Here is a 24,667-nt window from a genome sequence, read left to right as displayed (position 1 = left end):
CCGTTACCAACAAGCCCTGAAAAAGTATGGAATTTTTAATGAGAAATGTGAAGTTTTTATTGGTTATCATACGGACATTTTTTCTGTGAAATTGTGTCACATTCCCAGATATGTAGGCCTGTATGTGTCCAGCTACTGTGACAGAGCAAAGACCGCTCACAGAGACCAGTTCCCCAAAGACCACCACACCCTGTCAGCAACACTGTGGCCTCATCACTAGACCAGAGCCTGGCTGGCTGACTGTGCCAAACAGTTCCCCTCCAAGTCAGCCAAGGCTCCTGTTGAGCGGGGATTATGTCATGGTCCTACAGAAACCGTCTATATTTCCAGTTTTGCCTTTTGACAGCTGGCAATGTGGGGAATATTCCAAATCCCTGTCATAACCCAAACTGTTGAAGATATAAAATGTCAAAACTGTCAAATCCGCCTATGTTGCCACAATTCTTGAAAATGTAATTCCCGACAAAGGACTGTATTGCAATACTAAATCATAACATGATGCACAAAGCAAGGCAAAACTGGGACAGTGTTGCAACCATATGAAGTTTGTAACAGTGACAGAAAACGCAATCAGGAATCACGTGGAATTGCAAATAGACCTTCAGCTACAGATCACAGCAGGTCAGGTAGTTAAAATATGTGTTCGTATCCTATGTCTGTTTTGTACATATTAATTTCTCCCCTTTTGGTAAATGTTTATCAGTGTAGAAGTTTAATGTGCCTCCAGTTTTATTGTAGTTTCATGTGGATTAAGATGTTTTGCTGCCAACATCATTTACAACACCACTGTCGTTTGCATCTGAATCAGAACATGTTGTTCCCATCACAAGTGATGACCAGCTGTCTCTATTGAAATCTCTGTGGATGGATCTCATGCTGCCTTCAAGCGCTCCTCCTAAGCTCCGACTTCTGAGATCCACCGTCTTATACTGTCAACAATAATAACAAAATGGAAAGATATTTCAAACAGCCACAGCCTTTTTTTTTTAAACATTAATGCCAATGGTAGGTGGCTGATAGGCAGACAAAAAATGTCCGCTGCAAATACATCTGGGTGTTATTTATTTATTTATTTTTATGTGACAATTGATGTTACAGTTAAGCTAGTGACAGTCACAGGTCACACAGATTGACTACTGCATATAACAAACATTTCCCCCGTGGAGCACTTTCTTAAGTTGAGAAAAGTTGGAAGCAGTTGTTCCCATGGATGTATTAAACTAGGTTGTTCCTCTGAAAAGTATTGTTTGCTGTCGGTGGCATCCACTGCAGCTGGTTGATATGGAAACAACGTGTGAGTCGGGCAACACACTTTTCATTATCAGCACAAAATGTAGTTGAGGCAGAGCTTTTTCGAAAAAAAACAAAACATATGTCACATCTGGCAACTAAATAATAATAGCCTACTAATAAAGATTTATGTTTCACGAGTGCTTCACAATTGTGGATATATCATCATCATCTTTCTCAGCTTTTACAGGTTTGTTGGGTCGATCGTGTGCACAAACGTCGTAAATTCAATATTTCCGACAGCACATGAATGCAGCATAAGTAACGGGGGAGAGAGGTGGGTGTGACGTCATGGCATGGTGCCTCGTCCATGTTTGGAGGAGAAAAAGAAGTTTGTCAAGCTTCGACAAACTCCACACACCATTTAGTTGGGCACTAACTGGAGTCTCTTTGTGGAGGGATAACCGTTACAGTATAGCCTTTCATATTGCTTTTGAGCTTGTAATTTTCAATGTAACTTTATATCATACTTTTTCCGAGTTGACCTTTCTCATTTTATCATTATCATTATCTCAAAACACCGGCAAGCCCGGAGCGAGCTGTTCTGGTTTACGTTTCTTTTCCCAGCCAGACGACACATTTAAATCGGTTCAAATCGCCGTACCGTTCACTAGCCTACTCTCTCCGCCTTGGAAGGACCGCGGGCTTTTTTCATCTTTAATTAAAAATTGCTTGTTCTTCCGTGAGTCCCCCAGCATCCGCCGGGCGGTCTCGTATGAGCGCTACCGAGGGAGGCACGAGGGGTCGGGGGCTCCGCCAGCAGACCGGGGCTTCAGGATGAGGATGCCCAGAGGAGGACGCCTGTTCCTGGCGACGTGCCTCGGCTCGCTCCTCGTCGTCGTCTTTTACTTCCAGAGCGTCACCAAGCCAGGTAAGACCACACACATAGCCTTAGGAAAAAAGAACTGTAGTAACCCGATAGTAACACATTTAAAATGATATTAGCCTATAGAAATAACACAACAAAACAATTACAGACATTATAGTGATACCATAGGAGATAAGAAATACCAAACTCACCATAGAGTGCCACAGACTCACTGTAAGTCCCTGTAGGAACATTATAGTAGTTATAGTAACATAATGTAGTGTTTTTTCGTAGTAGCTTGGTGGTATCACATGAACCTCCATTACAAAAAAGAAAAAATAAATGTTTAAAAGGACACTATAGCAAAACGGATTTAGGCTACAAACGTTACACGTCAAAAGTCTGGAAATAGGCAATAGGCTATGGAAAATGATATTGTCCAATGTTTCTAATGTTAAAAACATAGCAGCATAAAAGCCTCAAAAGTAAAAAAAAAATGTATGGGAACATGTTGTTCAGTCTCTATACACATATAATGACTACAGATTTTATGCATTTGTAGACTCACATATTATCTTATTTGATGTGAATAATGATCATGGATAATAATCACCTATAGAGAAAAATGTCCCAGTTGTTAGTCATATTGTCCAGCCACTATCAGGGGCCATGGATTTAGGGTTATCAAAGCTATAAGTCCCTATAGGAATATTATAGTGATTTTTCATTAGGATTCATTATAACCAGGGATTACGGTAGCAGGGTTTTCGCACATGCATTAATTGCAATCCATCACTCAGGTCTTTACATGGGGCTGTCTGACTCCCACCTTTAGTAGTCATGTCAGTATGATGTGGGTGATTCATGTGTGTTGGCTGCCAATATACAGTGTATTCCTGGTGCTCTTGTAAATTTTAGGACCGCTGGCACAATCGTTTAAACACGATCAGATGTGTGTGTGTGTGTGTGCGTGTGTGTGTGTGTGTGCACGCGTAATAATACATTGAAGTCTGAATGAAATCAAGTATGAATAAGCTCACTGTGAAGAGGGGAATGTTTTGAAAGCCCCCCTCCTAGAGACCCCAACACATTCCTCTGCCTTTTCAACCCAACTTTCCCCTCCTCTCCTCTCTTCCCCTCTCTCCTTTCCCCTCCTTTCGTTTCCTCTCTTTCCCTCTCACATCTTCTCCTCTCCTCTCCTCTCCTCTCCTCTCCTTGTCTCTGAGCCTATTCTGAACAGAGGAAGACAGATTGGCCCCAGGAGAATGAGAGAGGTCAGAGTTACAGAGAGAGAGAGAGGGAGAAAGAAAGGCAGAGATGACTGATGTAGGCTCACCGTTTATGTTGAAGCAAAACAACACATGGGCATTGAGGAGCGAGAGGAAGAGCATGTGATAGGGGTAGGCGGTGGGGAAGAGAGAGTAGGAGAGGGGAGAAAGGTGGAGAGGGGAGCGGAGAGGAGGGAGATGAAGGGAGCAGGAAATGAGTAGATAAATCAGTGAATGGGTGTTTTATTGAGATGGAGTAGGAGTGAGTTGAGGGTGTGGACAGTGCGCTCTGGGTGAGGAACATTTCAAAACAAAATGTTTTGCTAATGTGGCACCCTTTGGTGAAACATGTCAAAGCTCATCAAAATGAGTCATCCTGTTGTCATATAAAGCCAATTATATGTATTGATTCTAAAAAGAAATACATAGCAAATACAAAGAGCAGATGAAAAAAAACCCTGGTAAAAATAAAGAGTCATCTTATTCATAATTGCAGTTAAATTTGTATATTTTTACTGGACTTTGACTGTGTTACATTTGACCAAAATGTCACACCGCCCCTTAACTTTCTCCAGGACACATCACACCCGTGTGTTTTGATGCAGCAGTTCAAAACCACAGCAATAAATCAACTTTTGATAGACCACCAAACCAAATTTATGCAAGGCTGTCAATGGGAGGGCCTTACTTTCACCTGACATGCAAACCACATGCTGCCACACACAAGCACCAACAGAGAGGAAATTCTCATTCATGATGGTTGTTCCTGGTCATTACACTCAAGTAACTAATAACATTTCCTCACATTACTGTAACTGAGTAGGATTTTTGTGTACTTGTACTTAAAGTCAGTAATTTGACTTTTACTTAAGTAGGATTTTACTGAAGTATTGTACTTCAATTCATTTTAAATCACATCCATGACAGAGGACAGATGTTGAAGGTTCTCCATAAGTATCAGAAACTGGACAATCATAAATTGGCCAATTGTGGAGCCATTCACAGTGAACAGTCAGTCAGCAAAGAAGAGAAGATTAATCTGGCTTTATTTGGTTTGTACACTTAATTTTATAATCTCTACTTTTTCCAGTTAAAAGAATCAAGTTTGAACGTGGCACTCTTGTCATTAGAATTGCATGGAAAAGATCACAGCTAACAGTGTTAATTTTTCTAAAAACTAACTTAGTAAATTTTCCTCTGAGTACATTTTAATTAAGCTACTTTTTACTTTTACTTCAGTAGATTTTTACACCGGTACTTTTACTTCCACTAAAGTAAAATATCAGCAAAGTAACAGTACTACTTCTACTTCATTCTAGTGCTCTAGGACATTCTAGTGCTCTTTCAACAGAAGAAAGCAGTGTTACTACAGGTTTATGTTCCGTTGCGTTATGTTTTGCCTTGTTAGATGTATATAAACAAAACTGGCACAGTAGTCCCATTGATCCCCTTCACCATCTAGGTGTATCCCCTCACTGCCTGTCCTGCCTAGGCTTGTCTTGTCTAGTTTACAGCCGCACCATTAGCCATGTAGGCCACATGAAAGGCATGGTGGAGCCACTATAAAGGACTGATTCACAGGAAGTCAACAAAGCACAGGGCTTCCTTAATTACTGTGCATCACGTCAAAGAGGGTTTGAAAACCAAAACCAAATTTCTTTCTCAGTTCTGTTCCATTCTGTTGTGTTGATTAAAGGGAAAATCTGCCTCGTGTGCATGTACGAGGCTGCATTTCCCAGAATGACTTTAGACCTTGTTGCGTTCAGCTGGGGGTTGTACGTGTCGGTGGGGTGAGCAATACTGATAGTCACAGCGTAGTAAGAACAAGAGAGTGCACATTTCTCCCATTGAGAAAAAGTGAGAGCCACGCTCCTTACTCAAAACTCAACATGTCATGTGGCTGTATTGCTTTCTGGTCTCTTTCCTGCTACTGTGGGTGGAGAAATTGGTCTCCCTGCCTCTTCTGTGATGGATTTCTCCCTGTATGATTGTGACACCAAAACCTGACGTTTACCATTGATGTTTTTAAACGCTGAAACATTTTCTGCTTTTTTCAGTGCTGGAAATATCTGGACACGACGTCACATTGTCTACATTTGGCCCATTGGGAATAAGAAAATGCAAGGAACATCGCTAATAGCTGTTTTTAACAGGGTTAATTTTCTTTTAATAGTCTTCATGATTTGAGCTCAACATGTTGACTTTCCACTGTAGCGGATCTTCTAAATGAAACCTAAATGCTCCCATTATTAACTGCGGAAAATGAAATTGTGATGTGCAGTAATACACCATTACCTTTGTAGCCCTAGTCATGTATGAACAAGGCATGCTTTTCATCCTCCACATCTCAGTTTAGTTAGGCTCACTTTTCAGCTTCATTTAATCCTCATCTGATCTGCTTTCTCTGCTCATTTCTTTGTTTCTCATAAAACCCTAATTTTAACACTGAGCCCTGCTCCCAAAGGAAAATGCCTTGTAAAATGGGTGGGTGAGAACCTCTGCATGGACAGATGAATGCCGTAAAAGCCGTACAGTTTGAATAATGTCCTGTACTAGGATGGACATATGCCTTGTGAAGACTATTTCATTGTACAAATTGATGTTTGCTTACCTGCGGAAGTGGCTGGTAGATTTATTACACGAACATCCCAGCCACATCCAAAAAGTTACCAGTATACTTTATATACTGAGCCTCTATAGGGGTGAGATTCAGTGCCAAGGCTTTCCCTCTTCTACCTCTGTAGATATAAATCTTCAGCCTTGAAGCGAACATCAAAAAAGAACATTCAGTGAAACTCAAGAAGCATCTTGTGAAATCACTTTGTAAATTACTTTTTTCAAAAGAGGGATATCTCATTTTGAAACAACTTAAATTCACATGTTCTCAGACTTTCTTGCGTTTGGACAGTGGCAGGCACATGAGAGCATGCACACACACAAGAACACACACGTGCGCGCACACAAACACATACACACACCAGCCTTGCACAGCCACATCTCCCCTTTAAGCCTACTGTATAATACAGAGCAGGAAGCCGAGTGCATATTATCGTTCTGATCCCATTGTCTGAGTTCCTGTACCAGTACACTGGGTTTGGCACTCAGGAAAGAAATACGAGTCCTTCCCAATGTGCTATTATAGGCTCATTAGTCAAGTCAAGTCAGCTTTATTGCCATACTATGAAGGCAAATAAGGGCCATAAATGTTTGAATTTTAGCAGCCACTGAATAATTAATATTGAAAATTAATCACAGCTGAATTCATAACATTAAAATATTTTACTTTGAAAACCCTTGAACTTAAAATATTACATTTCTTGATTTGCAATTTCAAAAGCTGAAATTGAAATATATTTTTGTCAATGTTCACAAATTCAGATCCAAAAATTCAAGTTTCGGAATAAAAAAAAAACATATTCAGGTTTCTCACATTCGATTGGTCAATTCAGGTCCAGAAATTCAAGTCCAAAAAAGTCAAATGGAACATCATTCAAATTCGACTGGTCAAATTCAGATCCAAAAATTCAAGTCCAAAAAACTCAGTTTGCAACATCCGGGCTACCAAGGGCAGGCTAAAGCAATCGAGTCTGAATGCAATCAAACTGATTTCTGGCATATCAGAGCACGGTCCGTGAACTGTAATCTGTTATGTTGTCTGTCTGTGGTGTGGTAGGTTGCACTGCTGCCTGTCTTGGCAAGAACACTATTGAAAAAGAGATTTTTAATGTCACTGAGGCTTTTCCTGCTTAAATAAAGGTTAAATAAAATACACCATAGTCGCATTTCTTGAACTGTGACCAATTTGCGCATGTGTCCAGCTTACCATGTGAAGGTAAAAGTTAATTTTAGTCTGTACTGGGCTAGATTAGGAGGGTGATTCTTACCAATATCTGTCATCCACACCAGCTTGTAGGATATATTTCAGTTGATATCGCTATATCCATCCAAAGGCGGCTTGACAGTGGTGTGTTCCATCTGCAGCCTCTAATTTCATGTGGTGCGCAGTTTCAAATCTCAGCGCAATCAATCACACATGTGTGCCTTGATTAAATATTGCACAATCAGCGTCCTGCTCTTGCCAAATTGGTACACAAACTTCTGTGTTTTTGTGCACACCAAGCTGGTAGGCTATTCCACGCAGCTTCCAAGTCTCTACAGTGCAAATCATCAGGAATACAGGAGACAGACGGTGACATCCTGGAGACACGCTGGACACAGCGGCTCAGCTCCATCCAAACACCCCGCAACAACTGCATTCTCTTGAAATATGGAAGTGCTTCAGTCAACGGTATTATATCATTATTACCATGCTTATCATACGCATATGATAAGAAATGGCAATTTCATGTATAGAATGGTCCAGTGATGAAGTATTTTCAGGTCAGGTACTCAAGCAGTAGTCTACATCACATGAACAGGCCACGCTATAGAACAACACATGAAAATCAATATTAGCTACTTTCATCCTACAGTAGGCTAGGCTATATGATTGGTTTTTAGAACTTTTTTATAATCTGTAAGGTTTTATTTGGGCTATATTAGGCCACACATAGTAAGACCGTATAGGAAAAGTAGCCTATAGAGATACCAGGATATACGTAGATAGATGAGGACGCTATGAACTTAATATTGCGTTTTCATATGCCACTTCTATCGTTTCCTGGTTAAATACCCCCCCACACACACACACACACCTGGTTAATCCATCTGATCTGCTAGATATCAGACTTTGTTAACCATGTTGCTTATCACTTACCATGCTGCAGTCATTCACAGTTGGCCTAAATACAGCATGAAGAATCCTCATGTCTGCAGTCACTGTACCAGATTTGTATGAATTTCTACATAATAGTTATTAACCAGCCAGCCAAATGGCTAGCTGACTCCCATCTTATTTTGTCATCAGAAATGATTCCGTAGTAGCATTTCTATCAGCTGGTTTGAAGTGAATACATAGGCTGCCTCAAGGTAGAGCCTCAAACCAGTGTAACTGTAGTGTGACAGAGTTATTGAGGAAAATTTCCTGACATTTGCTGTTTCCATTCAGCCTCTCTAATTTGATACATCATAATTTGGATAAAAATACTCAGATGAAAACCCAGCCTCTGTCTCCATCTCGGTTCCTCCTTCATGTGGTTGCATCCACACATCTTGACTCTGCAGTGCGGTGGTGCAGTGTCTGTGTGTGTGTGTGTGTGTGTGTGTGTGTGTGTATCTGTTTGAGTGTGTGTGTGTGTGTGTGTGTGTGTGTGTGTATGTGTTACCATGTCCAGTATGCTAGCTCAACACGTGGGAGGGTGGTGTGGACTTGTCAGCTTTTACAAGTTAGGTCAAATCCTCACTCTTGTGATAACAGTGCTGATGTGACAAGTCTTCAGCCTCTGCCTTTAAACACACCAAACCGTTTCTTCTCTCATCAGCCCAGCGCCCCAAAACTAGGATTGATCAGTGCACCTAATTTCAAATTGTGATAAAAACATAAAGGGTAATACCGCTCGATTTAAGAACTGACATATACTATTCTTTTGGCCGAGTTACTCTCACAAATATTAATAATTCTGGAAGACATCTAACCTTGTGGGAGGCAGCTGCCTGACAGGCCTCACTGAGGGAGCAAAAATCCCTCCGGCGCAGGAAAGAGGCTGTCCGCAAAGCGGTCCTGTCTCATTAATGCAAGATTCATTCTCCATTTGGTTCGCATTTTGGAGGCTGTAAGGCTAATTGCCTTTCAGAGAAATAAAGGTTTAGTCTACTCTACCATTCTCTAAACAACATTTTTTTTAAGATTTCAGAATTTTGTTGCCTGTAACTGCTCAAAAGCAGGCTAAACCACAGTTTTTACTGACTGCAAACAAGTGAAAAGTGAGGGGAAAGGGCTTTACTTGCCGCCTCTTGGGAACGGTGTGTGTGTGTGTGTGAGCTGTTGGGCTGTGTGTGTGGGTGTGTGAGCTGTAGGGCTATGTATGTGTGTGTGTGTGTGTGTGTGTGTGAGCTGTTGGGCTGTGTGTGTGGGTGTGTGAGCTGTAGGGCTATGTATGTGTGTGGGTGTGTGTGAGCTGTAGGGCTGTGTGTGTGGAAGCTGTGTATGTGTGTCTCGTCTCTTCTCCGCTGACTCTGCTGAGCGTTGTTCTCAACACCTCTTATTCAATGTTTTTGTTATTTTGATTAATGGCTACATTGCAAAAGCAAAATGTTTTTTTCGAACTATTATATTGATGAAAAAACATCGGCACTTCAAAAAGTCATATCAGCACTGAAGCAGCCCATCGTTGATGTCCGATGACATCGCACATCGGCACAACCCTACAGCGTACATTGTGCTGTTTACTGTTGAAGTCACCTTTCACAACTTTTCCAGTTCATTTGCCATGCAGCTGTACATGACTTCACATCACAGCGGGTGGGAAAAGCTGCTCTCTCTCGTTCCCAGATTTGGGAGACAATAGTGAATGCTCAGATGAACAGACCAAACTGTCCCCAGGCACAGGAAGAATACATTTCAAAAAAGCAGGTTTAAATTCAGCGGTCATTTTAGGGTTTGAGTGGTCTGTCACAGCTGTTATCACACACACTGATCAAATCTGAGCCGAATAAAAAGGACGGCCACAAATGGATGACAGGCTTTTGAAATTAATATCTGCTAGATATCACAGATGCTCTACAGTGTAGTTCAGTCCCAAAGCAGAATCTATTTTTGACAGTGATGGATTCACCTTCACAGCTCTGTTGAGTGCTGGCATCAAGGCTCTGATGGCTCCGGCCCACACACAGTCAAGGAAGCTGGGAGCATATTGTTAAACTGGCTCACACACACACACACACACACACACACACTGCAGTCATTTAACACCGGCACACTACTTTGTTTGCATACATACGGACATGTTTATAAGTACACATACACACACGCTGTCATCCTTTTCTTGAACACACATACACATGGACACACACACACACAGGCACGCTGTAATCTTTGTCACTGAACACACGCACACGACTTTGTCTCTTCTTCCCGACAAACACACTTACATACCCGCGTACACACCCAATCACATAGGCACACTGTAATCTTGGTCACTGAATGCATCGATGCTCCTTTATGCGCACACACACACACACACACACACATACTGCCACGTATCATCTGAAGTAGGCATCGGTGCGGCTGTTGTGAAACAAACAAACAAAAGATGCTGTGATGCCTGTGAGCCCCCCCACAGCGCCGGAGCGCTCACTGCACCACATGCTACACCTGCTGGCTATTTGTTCTGCCTCGACAAAGCCATGCTCTGAATGTGTGAGGGGTGTATCAAAAGCCTACTTGTTATTATTCCAAACACGCCGTATCATGTGAATTGTTAAGCCAGTTGCCTTCTGGCTTTTCCCTGCTTACAAACAGCTAACATTAGGGACTATTTGAAACAGAGGAAACACTAAAGCGTATCTGCGTTTATACGCAGAGACAGGAGCTGGAGGCTTGTTTCTAAAGAAGTGAAACACAACGGGAAAACTGTCGGCATGCTGAAGTTTACTGAACAAGGTGTTATGGTGTAAGGGGCTGCTTAGTTCTAGAGGGAACGCAGCAACGTGGCTGCCATAGTGCCATCTGGCCAAAGCCTCTGATCTTCCTTGTTGTAAACCGGCAGCGTTGCTGTTGTATTCAGGTGTAGGTGAGCGGTGTCCTGACTGTGGTTTGTTCTCTGCTTTGTAGAATTTGTGTTGTTTCAGTGATGAGGGAATTTCCCATTGTGGAAGAAGTACTACTACTACTACTACTACTACCGCTTTTACTGCTACTACAGTTAGTATTTCCAGTGCAATGGCCCAAACCTTCAACGCACTCCAGAGAATCGTACTGAAAATGGCTTGTGATGATAACAAGCATTCTGCACTGGGGCCACTGTGTCCCTTTCACCTCCCTTCATCTTGGCCCTAACATGTGTGCTGTGTTTGTACAGTTGTGTATAATAGCCCATAGTTGTTAGGGCCTCACAAATTGAGGGGCTGCCTCCATGCAGCGTGTCACACCAGAGCCTTTTAGTTTTCTAGAGCTCTAAGAGAATTAGAGGGGCCCCGCAGATACATTTCAGGTCAGACTAGACTCTGACATCTGTTTTTTGAAGTGAGACTTTCGCTTATTTTTTTTGCAGCAGTCAGGGGGTTCAAAGGCTAAGGGTTGTATTCAAAATCGCACAGTTCTCATGTTCTCGAGAAAACATGAATTTTGAGAGGTGTATTCCACATAGGGAAAGTCAATGAATTTCAGAAATTCTCAGGGAATATCATGGAATTGTCCAAATGGGTCACTTTACAGGAATGTACCAGATTGTGTTTTACAACTTGGTTTACCCATTCATTGCATTAGGTGATGGTTCAGCTGTTTTTCCTCTACAGCCCAACTGTAGTGGAGACCACTGTTTACCCCTTTAGAACTTTTTCTGAGCTGCAAAACAGTAACAAACCAGGAAGGATTTTTATGGATATTGATAAGTTAGTTATAGAAAGTCATGGAACAGTAATTGAATTTTACATCAGGGCTATAGAGGAAATCCTGATACTGTTACTACTACTACCACAGCTGCCACCACAGTTGATCAGTTGCTGTGGAGCCACTGATAATGTAATAACTGCTGGATTATGTAATACCTTGAATGAAATGCCCCTCTAATTAGGTTAAACTGACTGGTGATTATTACATCATATCAGGTGTAACATCATTTTAACTGATAATGTAGGCCTAATACTAAGAATACTACAAATGTAATAACTGAACTTATGAAATAATTAGTCAATATTATTATAACATCATCAGTTAAAAGCATGTTCCAACACTTATAATGTATGATGCAATAATGTGATGTCATTACATTATCCAGGAATGTATTACAGTAACAACTTTAGTTACATTTTTCACCCATTTAAAGGGAGATTTTTTATTATCTTTGGACAAGTTATTACAAGTTATTACATTAACTATGCAAGTGAACATTCGGGAAGGTGTTGTTTTCGAAAACATTCAGCTGCATACACAAAATAAAGAAGAGCCGACTGCCCAGCTGGAATAACAGTGATCCTAAAGTCGCCCACTCCTGTTCATTTAATCCCCACCATCTGCAGCACTCAGTCAAATGTCTATCAGCATGTAGGTGGTGTGACACCTTGAAGTGGAGCTTCCCTCAAAACATGATCTCACCCTCTCTGTTTTCATTTTGTGCCATCCTATTTTCCCTTTCAGGCGTTTTCAGTTGTGTTGTGAAACGTTCATACGTCACGATCCATTGTGGTTCACTTTCAGTTCATGAGGGAATCTTCCATTACGTGGCCCTCATAAAGACAGGCCTTGATTTCAAGCGCTATCAACTTCTGCTGCCCTTATCAGGATCAGATAGAGAAAGAGATTTGTTTAATACAAAAGGAAGCTCATTAAGCCTATAAAAGAGGATGTGCAGCCTGAGAGACCTGCCGTGATGGAAAAAAGATAAAATTCCAACAACAAAAAAAACATAGTGACGTATTATTGGGCCCACACACATAGTCAAAAAGCATTTTAACATATTGCTTAACCGACCCCCCACCCCCACCCCCCTCTCTCTGTCCCTCTCTCAGTCTCACTCAACTGATTAGTCACAAGATAGTGAGTGCTGTGTGTTTACGAGGAACCAGATGAATATAAACAGGCTAAATGGGACCTTGTTTGTATCAAGTATAACATTAGGACCTCTTTACATCGCCTGAGAGACTGGTAGAGCAGACCGGCCCAGAGATAGCGGTTCAACATGGTCCTGTTTGGCTGTGTAGTAAGACTGTGGCGGCCTCTTCTTCCACAACTGTCTGCAGTGTGTCACTTCCTGGGTCTGAGAGGAAGTGGTCGTTTTATGGTGTAAACATGAGACAGAACGGATGTGAGGTGACAGAGAGATAGGAGAGCATGACTTGAGAAGAGGAAGGCGGTTTATGATGATCTGTGTGGAGTAGCCACACAACGTGCACACTGGGTATATGAAATATTAGCACCTGAACACGCTCTCTCCATGTAATAGACAAAATATGACCAAGTGAATCCAGGTAAAACCTTTGACCCATTATTAATTTCACCTATTTAATTCATTTAATAAAGGATAGATGTAGATCAAGGAGAGGAGGTTAAGGATTTTTGGAGATAAGTGAGATGTGGATTGTGTATAAAGGGTCAATATTAGGAAGGCATTCCTAATATTTTATATGTTCTCAGTGTATATTTCAGCTAAAACCTCAGTTTGTATGTCTGACAAAAGATAGCAGAGCTAGTGGAGGAGAATTTCTAGGCGATGACTTTAGATGAAAATGGTGCCAGTACATGTACAAGCCCAAGATAGATAAAGGTGAAGGCAGAGCTTGATAAAATCAGATGACAGTTTGTTCAGTGGCAATAAGGAGGAGGGATTGGCAACCCTTGTACTGGACTTGAGGAAAGGGATTAAGAGTTATTGGACATTCAGTTGTAGCCTGGGGCTGGAAAGTAAATTGAAAAATGTTGAAAACACAGCAGAGAGCAGCTTCTCCTCGCGTTATAAACAAGGTGTTCTTGTACTGTGTAGAGTCCCTGGCCTACAAATCAAATTACACGTCAGAAAGAATCTTTCATTTTCTTCAAACACAGCAAGGCCTGAGCATGAGGAGCCACCCATCCCCCAACCACACACACACTTTCACACACGTAGAAGAAGCTGTGTCCACATGTATCACAGTACTATCACGCTCTCTCAAAACAATGGCTACAGTAGATGATGTTATGTCATTATCATGCAGCCCTAGTGGAGCCTTCATAGAAGCCCCTCTTTTTACATGCTTGCTACTACTGCAGCATTGTCACATACCTATAGATGACTGTCTATGGATGTCTGTCTTCTCACTATCACCCCCGCTCTATTGACTTTACTTGACAAGTTTTCCCCTTAAGCCCATTTGTCATTTACTTTCCCTTTATCAGCCGCATTGTTTCACGATGTCAGTGCGGATAAAACACTCAACTCCATGTTTGTTTCCCCCTCCACCGCGTAGCGTTAATACTTAAAAGACCGACAATAAACCATTAATGCGAGTAGAGCCTCCACCGGCGTCTCTTGACCCACTTTCCAACTTCCTCAGGAAGCTTCCTGGGTTGCGCAGACGTGATCAACAGAGCCGTTGACTGAGAGCGTACACACCTCATCCATTATATTCAGTAGCGCCAGAAACTCTCATTTTCATGCATCAGGGCATTTCTCTTTCTTCCAAACAGGAGCCCACTCTAAATCGGATTCTGAGCACAGCCCAAAATCTTTTATTGTGTACAGAATAAATAACATTTAGTTAGATATTGTATATACACACCTATATTATACATAAATAATTGCGTCTGATATATTCATACAGTCATTCATACACTAGACATCATGCAAGGCCTAAGATGTGGCTTGTATGCACATCCAGCAAAGCCTTTCAAAATAGTCCAGGAAGAATTAGATGTCTATCCCTGTATGTTTAGATGATGTGGCACAGATGAACCCAGAGGAAGTCGAGGATTTTGGTGATTCATGTGAGCTCAAGCAGAGAGAGAGGAGGGACTGGGAGAGACTGCATCACTACAGCCTCAGACACTCTCTCAGATTCTCTTACAGTACCCACTCCAGTACAGTCTTGATTTAGGGCTTGGTTTTAAGCTTTGGGTCAGGAACAAGAGTGGTGATATGTTTTTAATGAGGCTGGAGTCCCAGGCCTACACTAAAAATTCTTAAATTTGTGTGTAACGGTTTCAAAACTTCTAATTTAGATGTTTGATGTGAACAGAGAGAAGAGAAAAAGCGGGAGAGAGAAGTCTCTGGCTCCTTCTGGATCACATACTGTTACACAACCTAACCCTTCCCCTTGTTTTTTTATGCTTACTCACTGAGATATGCTTTCCATATGATCACACAGAGCTTTCTCATCATTGTTCCAAGCAGTTTCCTTCACATACATTCTTCTCTCTCTCTCTCTCTCTCTCTCTCTCTCTCCCTCTCCCACTGCACACTTTCCCTCCACCGTTCCCGCCCTCTCCTCCTCTCTCTCTCCCAGCTTTTTGTGAGATATGCATTCTTCTGGCACATGTGCAAAACGTATCACTTTCCTCTCTGAGTGCCATTTAGCTGCAGAGCCCTCCGCTGACCTGCCATCAGCCCTGCAGAGGGGTCGGAGTTCAGGGGGTGGGAGTGGGGGTTGGATGGAGACGACAGAAGTGTTTATAGGGAGAGGAGGAGAGAAGGGGAGACAATGACTGGCTTTCCTTCCAAGTATTTTAATGCAAATTGCGATGTATCAAATTAGAACTGAAAAGAGGCGGCCAATTTCGACGCAATCGCAAAAACATTTTCATGCTTACCCAAGACAGAGTTCATTTATTTGTTTTGGTCTGGATCCTTTGTTTTCGCATTCAGAAAGCTTGACATATTGCCGACATTAGCTGACACAAAAAACAATAGCATGTGGCCCAATGCAATGAATTTGTGAAATGTCTATTTCCATTTTTGTCATGGTTTCTGGCTCCGTTCTCTCAGGAAGACAATTTGTTCGCTTCGACCCAGCTTTTGGAAACCCACCTAATTAGTTTTTTAATGTGTAATATCTCCAAAGTTTGCTTAATATTCACTTGACAGTTGGATTGTTTAACAAAGTTAATAAAAGGACAGGAGAGGAAAGGAGGAGAGAGGAGGAGAGAGGAGAGGGAATAGAGTGAGAGGAGGCAGAAGCGTGTGCGAGAAGAGAGGGGAGGGCAGAAGTGATTGGATGGGAGAAGTGTGCGGATCAAAGGGTGGGAAGAGAGATAAGAAAGTGTGTAGGTGGACAGGGGTCTCTGACTCTTTCCACTGTTCTGTCTCGTACTGTGTCCACCGCTTAAGTTGCTCTAGATAAGAGCGTCAACGAAATTCCTAAAATGTGAACGTGAAATCAAAGAGCAGAGGGTGAGAAAGAGGGATGCGGCAGCTAGAGCAAAGAGAGAGAAAGAGGAGGGAGGTGGAGAAACGTAAGTTATGGAGCAGGAGGTACATTGAGGGTTTGAAGGGAACAAGCTGTTCTTATGGAACCTGTAAATGAGGAGGGAGGATATTTTTTTGAAGGGGGATCACGTCATGACAAAGCCGGAGGAGGGGAGGAAAGTTGGCTCTGACTGACCTTCCCTGTAGCTGTACAGACATCTTTACAATGTAAATTAAACCTGCGTCTAAATGGAATACACATTTAAAAAAATGTTTCTCATCTGTGATCACTATAGCCTTGTGAAAACAAATGACAGGTGGTGAGCCTTAAGTCAGTGGTGATGAAGCCAACAACAAGTCATTTTTTGACACTTGGCACCGCATTTGCTGGGGTGTTACTCATTTGCGATCACTATATAAGCCTGTGAAACGTATGTCTGGCGAGACAACGCAGCCGTAGCACACTTGCCATCAAACTGTGTTTTTTCCTTGATGCATAGACAATCAAGAAAAATGTGGCAAGTAACTGTAAACACATGGCCTCTCCATCTCTCTCTCTCTCTCCCTCTCTCTCTCTCTCTCTCGCTCTCTGTAGCTATAGAGCCTGGGGTGAAGAGAGGCAGCAGACCAGGGAAAATTAGGAGAAGTCCACTGCAGACCCTCTACAATGGAGACCAGGTGAGAACACACACACACACACACACACAAAGTGTCTGTCAATAACTTTCTCTCTGTTAAGTTTTTGCCATTGCCTGTAAAGACAGAATAACTACTGACTATTGTAAAAAAAAAACCCAGTAAGATGCTTTCTGGAAGGTGTTGCTGTAATTTACATATCTGACCTTTTTTTTTTTTTTGTGAAAAATGGTGGTCATCTACGTGTGTGGACATCTGTCTATTGCTTTGCCTCCAGTACAAAACCACACTTCCCAAAACTGCATTTCACATTACATTTCACAGCACATTTTACATTTTAAAACTTTGGTTGGCTTTGTCCCACTATGTGGTACATTTCGTCCAATTTTGAGGTTCAGCCATCATGAAGGTGTTAGTCTTTCCAGATGTTAACTATAACCATGACATTTCCCTTGGAACAATTGTTGACTCGGGAAGGAAAAAATCCTCACCTAATTTAATTTAGTGCTACTCACAGATTTGTTTTCTCACAAAATATTGGTTTGGGACAATTTTTGGCATCTCAGTTGAGGTTGTTTTACATTCCTCTGAGGCTGATTGGGTGTGATTTCTAGAATTAATTCAAGGCTATCGCTTTGACTGATTTCACACTGCAGTTCAAGACCTTTTGGACTTTCCAAGTAATCCAATTATCCAGTGAAGCACAGATGTAGTTGTCACAGAATTCCCAATCATAACCTGCTACACTGCTGCTGCTGCACTCTACCCATCCCAAGAACACCTATTCGGAAAATCCTTTACTGTAGGGTGGGGGTGGTGGGACTTGGCTACTCTACTGCTTACTACTGCTGGGAAATACAATATATGAGACTTCCCATAACTTCTTCTTGATTATAAAAAATGACAGATTACAGCACAGATACGGCGGAAGGGTGGTTTACCACGATCGTTACTCAGAAGCAGACTTGTTAAGCAAGCATAAATGCCACTCCTGCTACAACCTGGTGGCTGGTGGAAATGTCTGGTATACATTTATAAATTGATCAGCTTATTAAACTGCTCTTACCCTTCCTGGGCTCCACTCTGTCACTATGTGACAATGGCGTATAGTACTTTCTGAAGAGGTAATTATTGTGGAAAGTTTAATTTTCATCTAAAGTGTGAACACTCATAACTAAAATTAAATTGAATGATTCATGAATGATTTTGATAGCACATGGTTCGCTTCGAGTGTCTCACCCCTGACTCATCTGAATTTGCTTCTTGATGATCATGCTGCTGTTTCGCCACTGTTAAAATAACTGACTGTCAGGATTGCAGTTGTGTCGGACACACATCTCGCACACAACAATTTCCAATGAATATTTCTGTTTCTGCTTCTTCCTCTCTGCTTCATTCTTTGCTCGGTGTCGTCATGATCACATCGCCGCCAGCAGTCGGAGCTGTCGGCAGCCCAGAGGTCTCTCCAGGGCCGCAGGGATGTGTTGGAGCAGGCGTGTCTGAGCCACACCAGGAAGCGCAGGGTGCTCTCTCCCGAGGACCTCAAACACCTCATCGTAGATGATAAACACAGCCTTATCTACTGCTACGTACCCAAGGTTGGTAAGGGTAGTTGAGGTTATACACCACAGAAAATGTCCACTGTAATAAGGTGTAACACCTGTGTACACAGGCACAGGTACACCTGTGTTTGGATTTGTTTGATATGTCCCTTTTCTGTATGTACTGTTAGTATGCATTTGCTTGAAAATAAATACAAAACAAATTCTTCTTCCTCTTAATCTTCTTCGTCCTTTTCTTCTTACTACTTCCAGGTGGCCTGCACCAATTGGAAGCGTGTCCTGATGGTCCTTACTAGCGATGGCCGCTACACCGACCCCCTTGCCATCCCCGCCAATGAGGCCCACGTGGCGGGCAACCTCCGCACGCTCTCCGAGTTCTCCGTCTCCGAGATCAACCAGCGCCTCCGCAGCTACCTCAAGTTCATCTTCGTGCGGGAGCCCTTTGAGCGCCTGGTGTCCGCCTACCGGAACAAGTTCACGCGGAGCTACAACACCGCTTTCCACAAGCGCTACGGGACCAAGATCATCCGCCGACACCGGCCCGACCCAGAACCCGAGGCGCTGGAGAAGGGTAATGACGTTTCCTTCCCGGAGTTCGTCCAGTACCTGGTCGACCCTCGGACTCAGCGAGAGGAACCTTTCAATGAGCACTGGGAGCGGGTGCACTCCCTCTGCCACCCCTGTCTGATCCACTACGACGTGGTGGGGAAGTACGAGACCCTGGAGCCGGACGCGCAGGCCGTGCTCAGATTGGCCGGAGCGGAGGGGACGGTTCGATTTCCGACCTCCGGTAAGAGCACCCGGACCGACGGGGACATGGCGGCGCGCTTCTTTAAGAACATCAGTCCCTTCTACCAGAAGAAACTGTTCAACATGTACCGCATGGACTTCCTCCTCTTCAACTACTCCACACCACAGTACCTCAGGACTCGATGAGGGGGAAGTTAAAGGGGGTTGACATCCGTGCCAGGGATGGAACTTGCCCATCGAGGGTATTTCTTGATACCCTCTCCATCCACATCCAATTCAGTTTTTGGCTAGTGAAGATAATTTTGCACTTTTCCGGTTGCCATGGGCTTGCAGGCTTGTACAATTTCCACCCTTGCCTAGAATGATGTGTCCATCAGGAGCACTGGCCTTTCACTATGATTCTCCAACAAAAACTGTGGAGAATGACTTGGGTTTCTGGATTCAATGAGTGGAACTTCCTCAATGGTGGCAAATTGCCTCCTAAGGAGGAAAGACAAGCAGGTTACGCTGTATTGTCCCAAGTTATATGCAGTGAGTGCATGCGTCACTTTGTCAAATGAAAACTGGAGACATCCTCAACATTTGAGAACCATCACCTGTAACCATCACTTCTTGGTTTGCTCTCCAATGTGAAACAACCAAAAATTATGTTTTCTCTCTAATCTCCGCCCGAGAAATGAGATTTTATGTTGACGGATTGTCCCCAGAATGCGTTTAAAAATACAGGTGACGCATTCACTTTCTTTGCACATGGGGCCTTTTTGTTTGGGCTTTGGGTTCAGTCCGAATTCAGTATTTATTTTTCATTCACCTGGTGGCTGTTTGACTTCCAATTCTCTCCAAGCAACTATTTAGTCAAACTGGGCTAAATTCCCTTTGTTTCTATTCCATTAGGCCTGTATGTGTGGTTTAGAGTTGGTGTGATGTGCCTTGCTAGACGTCCTACAGTGCCTGCTACTACAGCAAACATTCACTCTGACGGCTTGCTTGTCTTAAAGCCAATGAGCCATATATAAGAAGTCACCCTTAGGAGAAGCCGGTTCTTCTCTTGCACGAGTATCCGCATGAATGCGCCGACTGTGAAACTGATTACAGCCAATTATCTCAAAGCACCTACAATATCTCTGTAACACCTTTATTTATGTACGTCGAGGCTAAAAGTATTTATTAAGAGATTATGGACTCATGATCTCGTGAATATGAATGAATTTTATATGAAAGAGTGTTTGGAGATGTTTCTCTCTTTCAGAGTGAATATTTGCTTGCATGAAAAGTCCATCGCTGTCTTAGCTTTTGCACATGAACTGATGCCAAATTGGAGCCTTCCACAGATTTGTAAAACTTGAATACAGTCATATCACACGCTGTTTTTACATTGTTTGATCAAATCCCAGCTCAAAAAATATTACCTGCGCTCGTTTCGTGTAACTTGTCACACTATCTTTACATGTATACCTGAGATTCATTTTCAGGGGAACTCGCAGTCAGTTGCTAATTCCAGTAATAGCCTGGATCTCCCCTGTGTTGCTGTCTGTATTTAGCTGTGGGCAGGTAGGCTGAACAAACAGCCACATAGCTGTGGTGGGAGCTGGAGCTGGGTCGGGCCCAGCGCTACGCCTGGTCAGAGCTGCCCTTGTTAGGGCCAATGCAGACACATGAAGGGTTAAACCACCCACAGTCATCGCCACTACAGGGCCTTGTTCTGCGAATGTCATGGAGTTTATGGTGGGAATTTATGGTAATAGCATGGAGATGTTTATAAATGGTGTGCACTGCAAAAAATATTCATCTTAACAAATCGTTTAATCTAGGATTAAGTCTTAAAGTCAAATTTTTCTTAAAGCAAGTGATAAAATCTTCCAATGGGATGAGACAATTTCACTTTTTTCAACGTTTTTTTCTTAAATCAAGCATCTTTTCTAAATACTAGTGGAGTGATCTCCCTTATTCTGCCTTGTTTCAAGAAACTGTCATTCTGTTCTAGAAAATTCCTGACATTGCATTAGGAACAAGTGGAATTATTTCACCCCGTTGGCAGAATATTTTACTTATTTAAAGAAAAATAGGATTTTAAGACTCATTATGAGACTGAATGACGTATTAAAGGAAAATTCCACCGTCTGATACTCCTACACAGTTATCAATCTGTGATGTTCAATGCATTCCAGGGGTTACTTTGTGGTGAGGTGGTGGAATTTAGTCCACTGGTGTATCAACTTACCATAAAATGGACGTTTTTTGCAGTGTGGAGACTAGTTAAGGTATTTGCTCGAAATTTGAGTCATTTGAACTACCAGGAAACTACATTTTTTCTGGCTGAACATAACCTAGGTTACTCCCAGGCAGGGCCATCGGGGAAAACGCTGCATTTCATCCATGCTTTGAAAAGTGCAATATTGGAGTGTATGTGTAGTGTGTAAAAAAGCTGCGTCTTTATGAGTGAATTCCTCTTTTAATCAAGCCTGTTACTTGTGCCACCTTCCTTGTGCCACATTTTATTTTTCTGTGTGGCTCTGACTGCAACCAGGGATTACAGGGTTTTTGTCTATCAAGTTCTCCAGTGTAACAGTATGTGATTTAAGCCATATTATTACAAGAAGCTGTGACTTGCCAAAACCCAATCACGTGCTTCGACTGTTTTTTTTTTTTTTTTTTCTCTCCATGCTGGCTCGATGACATACTGCACTAAATATACCGTTCCATTTTCTCATCATTTTTTTTTTTTCTTCTGGAAAATAACCAAGGAATACAAAGTACAGTAGAGTAGCTTGTTCTTTCTAATGGATACAGCACATGCTCATCAGAAGAGTCCGCAGACGTTCTCATCGGTCAGACCCGTGACTCGCCGCTGGTGATTCATTGCGAAATCGCGAACGCAGCGAGAATCTCTCACGCACCAGCTTCCCCTGCACAACGAAACTGTGAATGTGATAACCGATGTGCACTTGCTGATGTGATGGTCGGTTGGCTGGCTGGTCATCTCGAATTGAGTTTGACTAAATACAATTCCTGAACAGCGACAGTGTGTGTGATCATTTTTTGTTCCTCACTCAAGCTCAGTCATCTTCTCCCTGTGATCTTACACATTGTCAATAATCATAAGAAAATGTACTTGCACTTTGATTATACTGTTGGTTTTTATTAAAATAGAACTATCCAGAGCCACAGAAAACACATGAACACTCACCAGACATTTGTTTGGATTTCCACAGTTCGTCTTTACGCACACACAAACGACTCGACACAGGTATGGAAGCTCAGGTGACAGTGACCACAGAGTTTTTAGCGTGTGTTGATCAAGTCCCTCAACTTAAAAAGTGGCAGTGTTAGCGTTACAGTACGAAGTCTCGCCCACAGAAAGCATGAGAAAAAGGGGACAGTATTTCAAATAAAGCCTCTATTTCCTTGACACTGACATGGTTGTAGAAGTGGACATTTAAGTTGAGACGGTTGTCATTGCTTTGGCATTCAAGGCAATCTTAGATGTACCGTGAAGACGTTGGTGTCGGTGCAACTTCACATCCAGGTAATTTGCTATCACACTCTTCTACCACAGTATTTAAGACAGTGATGTGCTGTTACAAGACAAGCTTAGCTGTGGCCTAAGTCTCATAGCATCATGGTATCGCACAGATCTGCTAAGCTCTAGTGAAATAAACTTGAGCTTCTAGTGTTAACAGTGTCACAATAGAACGCCTGTAGCAAAGCACTATCAATACTGACATACATCACATCAAAGATCAATTATTGACAAGACCACGTATTTTTTGTGACACCGTCTTTTCTGTGATTGTGCGGCTCGTCTATCACGAGGAACAGCAAACAGCGAGAATGTTCCACTTGATTTCATGAGTGCATTTACACACACGTTTATATTTCAGTGTGATTTTGGGATAATCAAGTATTCTTTTTGAGTCGGTGCCTGTAACAATTATGAGAAATCTAAATACTTCAGGATGCAAACACTGTATCCCATTTACCGTTGTTCTTTGCAATCTGTGTGAGTCTTTCTTCCATGCTAATATTTGCAATCTTATGTTTATTCATTTAAACTGGGATATTCAGAACTGGGATTTGAAGATGCATATACCAAACATAACGTTAAAAGGTGATATAAACTAATGTCAAGAATACTGTGTGCATGTATACGCACTCACTGCTGTACTGATGAGGTTTTATGGTTCTGATAGCATTTTTACATATTCTACTGTAATAACGAACAGTAAGGCTTGGTGGATCCCTCCGTTAAAGGGACTGTTAGTAAGTAGTGAGGGAATACCCAGGATTCTCTGCAGCTACACAGTCGTAAACACATAAACCTGCCGTGACCAATGGAAACATCGTCTCCAAATAAATCACTTCTTCAAGAGTTAAGCTCGTCCACCTGTGTCAGTTCACGGTGTGTCGGCTTTTTACAACGTGAAGTTACCGGACGGTGCGGCCGTGCAAACGTCACAAAAAAAATCATACTGTGAATTTTTTTGCTGAATATTGAGATTGCTATACGTATTGCGATACATTTTGTCGAGACTTCTTTTTCAGGGTTTTCATAAAATGTTCAAAAAAATACAAACCGTGGACGGAGGAGAAAATTAGATATTGCTTATGTAATTAATTAAGCGTTTGCTCCCATGCAACTTGATATGTAGTATCTGGTTGAGTGGGATTTCTGAAACCCCTTTCACTGAGAAAAAAAAACACAGTCTCTTGACTGGGAAATTGCAACAGTCAAATCCAGTTGCAATTGCAACATGGAAATATTTCCATACATCCATTATATTAATTGTGCAGCCCTACCCACCAGGATGCGATCCTGATGGGTCCTGCAAATTCAACAAAGTGCTTGAGAACACGATTGTTTAGGCCTTGGAACTATTGGCTATGATGATGTGAAGTAACAGACAAAAATCCCATTGGCGCAGCATTATTTGCATGGGCCAATTTAGTAACGTGGTGCAATAAAAGGCAATTAGTCACGTGCATATTTCTCAACACATTTTGGAGACAGTGTGTCATCACTGCAGACGTCCTCACTAATACCATAACCGTCAAGTTGTTCGCAAAATCAAAATCTCGCCTCCTTGTTTGAGAAAGAGAACGCAGAATTTCTACTACTGTGGAGAGCAGAGGATGATTTTTCTACCGAGCTGCTAACAGAGAACTGAGGATGTCTCCAGGTCTGACAAGTGTCTCCAATTTTAATGCACTGTATTTTTTTTTGTCACATTTCCAAGTGACACATGCGCTTTCATTCCATATTCTGAAACTTCTATGGATGTAGACGAATATGGAACTCGTCCATTTGGAAGATACCAGGCTTGTGTGAAGGAACGTTCAGAAACGCCTTCCTTTGTGCCTGACAGACAGGATGTGAATGGG

At 42.2% G+C, this 24,667-nt stretch overlaps 1 protein-coding gene across 2 annotated transcripts; it reads left to right on the top strand.

The window, feature by feature from the left end:
* The first annotated feature begins 1,701 nt into the window (after positions 1-1,701).
* Positions 1,702-22,352, top strand: LOC139654969 (carbohydrate sulfotransferase 11-like). Of its 2 annotated transcripts, none has more exons than XM_071532253.1 (4): positions 1,702-2,161; positions 16,942-17,018; positions 18,410-18,574; positions 18,791-22,352. In XM_071532253.1, the coding sequence occupies exons 1-4, from the start codon at positions 2,068-2,070 to the stop codon at positions 19,472-19,474; spliced, it is 1,020 nt and encodes a 339-aa protein (XP_071388354.1). In that variant the 5' UTR covers positions 1,702-2,067; the 3' UTR covers positions 19,475-22,352. The 2 variants fall into 2 exon arrangements, with proteins under 2 accessions (XP_071388354.1, XP_071388353.1); XM_071532252.1 differs by having other exon boundaries at positions 16,936-17,018.
* Positions 22,353-24,667: the final 2,315 nt, after the last annotated feature.

This window comes from Centroberyx affinis, unplaced genomic scaffold (genome assembly GCF_046629955.1).
Source record: "Centroberyx affinis isolate AG114_WGS23_722 - 3 ecotype Tasmania unplaced genomic scaffold, CSIRO-AGI_Caff_v1 ptg002180l_1, whole genome shotgun sequence".
Taxonomy (NCBI): Eukaryota; Metazoa; Chordata; class Actinopteri; order Beryciformes; family Berycidae; genus Centroberyx; species Centroberyx affinis.
This window is presented reverse-complemented; position numbering and strand designations above follow the sequence as displayed.

What these genes read in the sequence shown, in the direction of transcription:
- LOC139654969 (XM_071532252.1), top strand. Translation starts at nt 2,068, where the DNA reads ATGAGGATGCCCAGAGGAGGACGCCTGTTCCTGGCGACGTGCCTCGGC. An exon ending in CCAGAGCGTCACCAAGCCAG is followed by an intron (nt 2,162 to 16,935) that starts GTAAGACCACAC and finishes CGCTCTCTGTAG; the next exon opens with CTATAGAGCCTGGGGTGAAG. An exon ending in CCCTCTACAATGGAGACCAG is followed by an intron (nt 17,019 to 18,409) that starts GTGAGAACACAC and finishes CATCGCCGCCAG; the next exon opens with CAGTCGGAGCTGTCGGCAGC.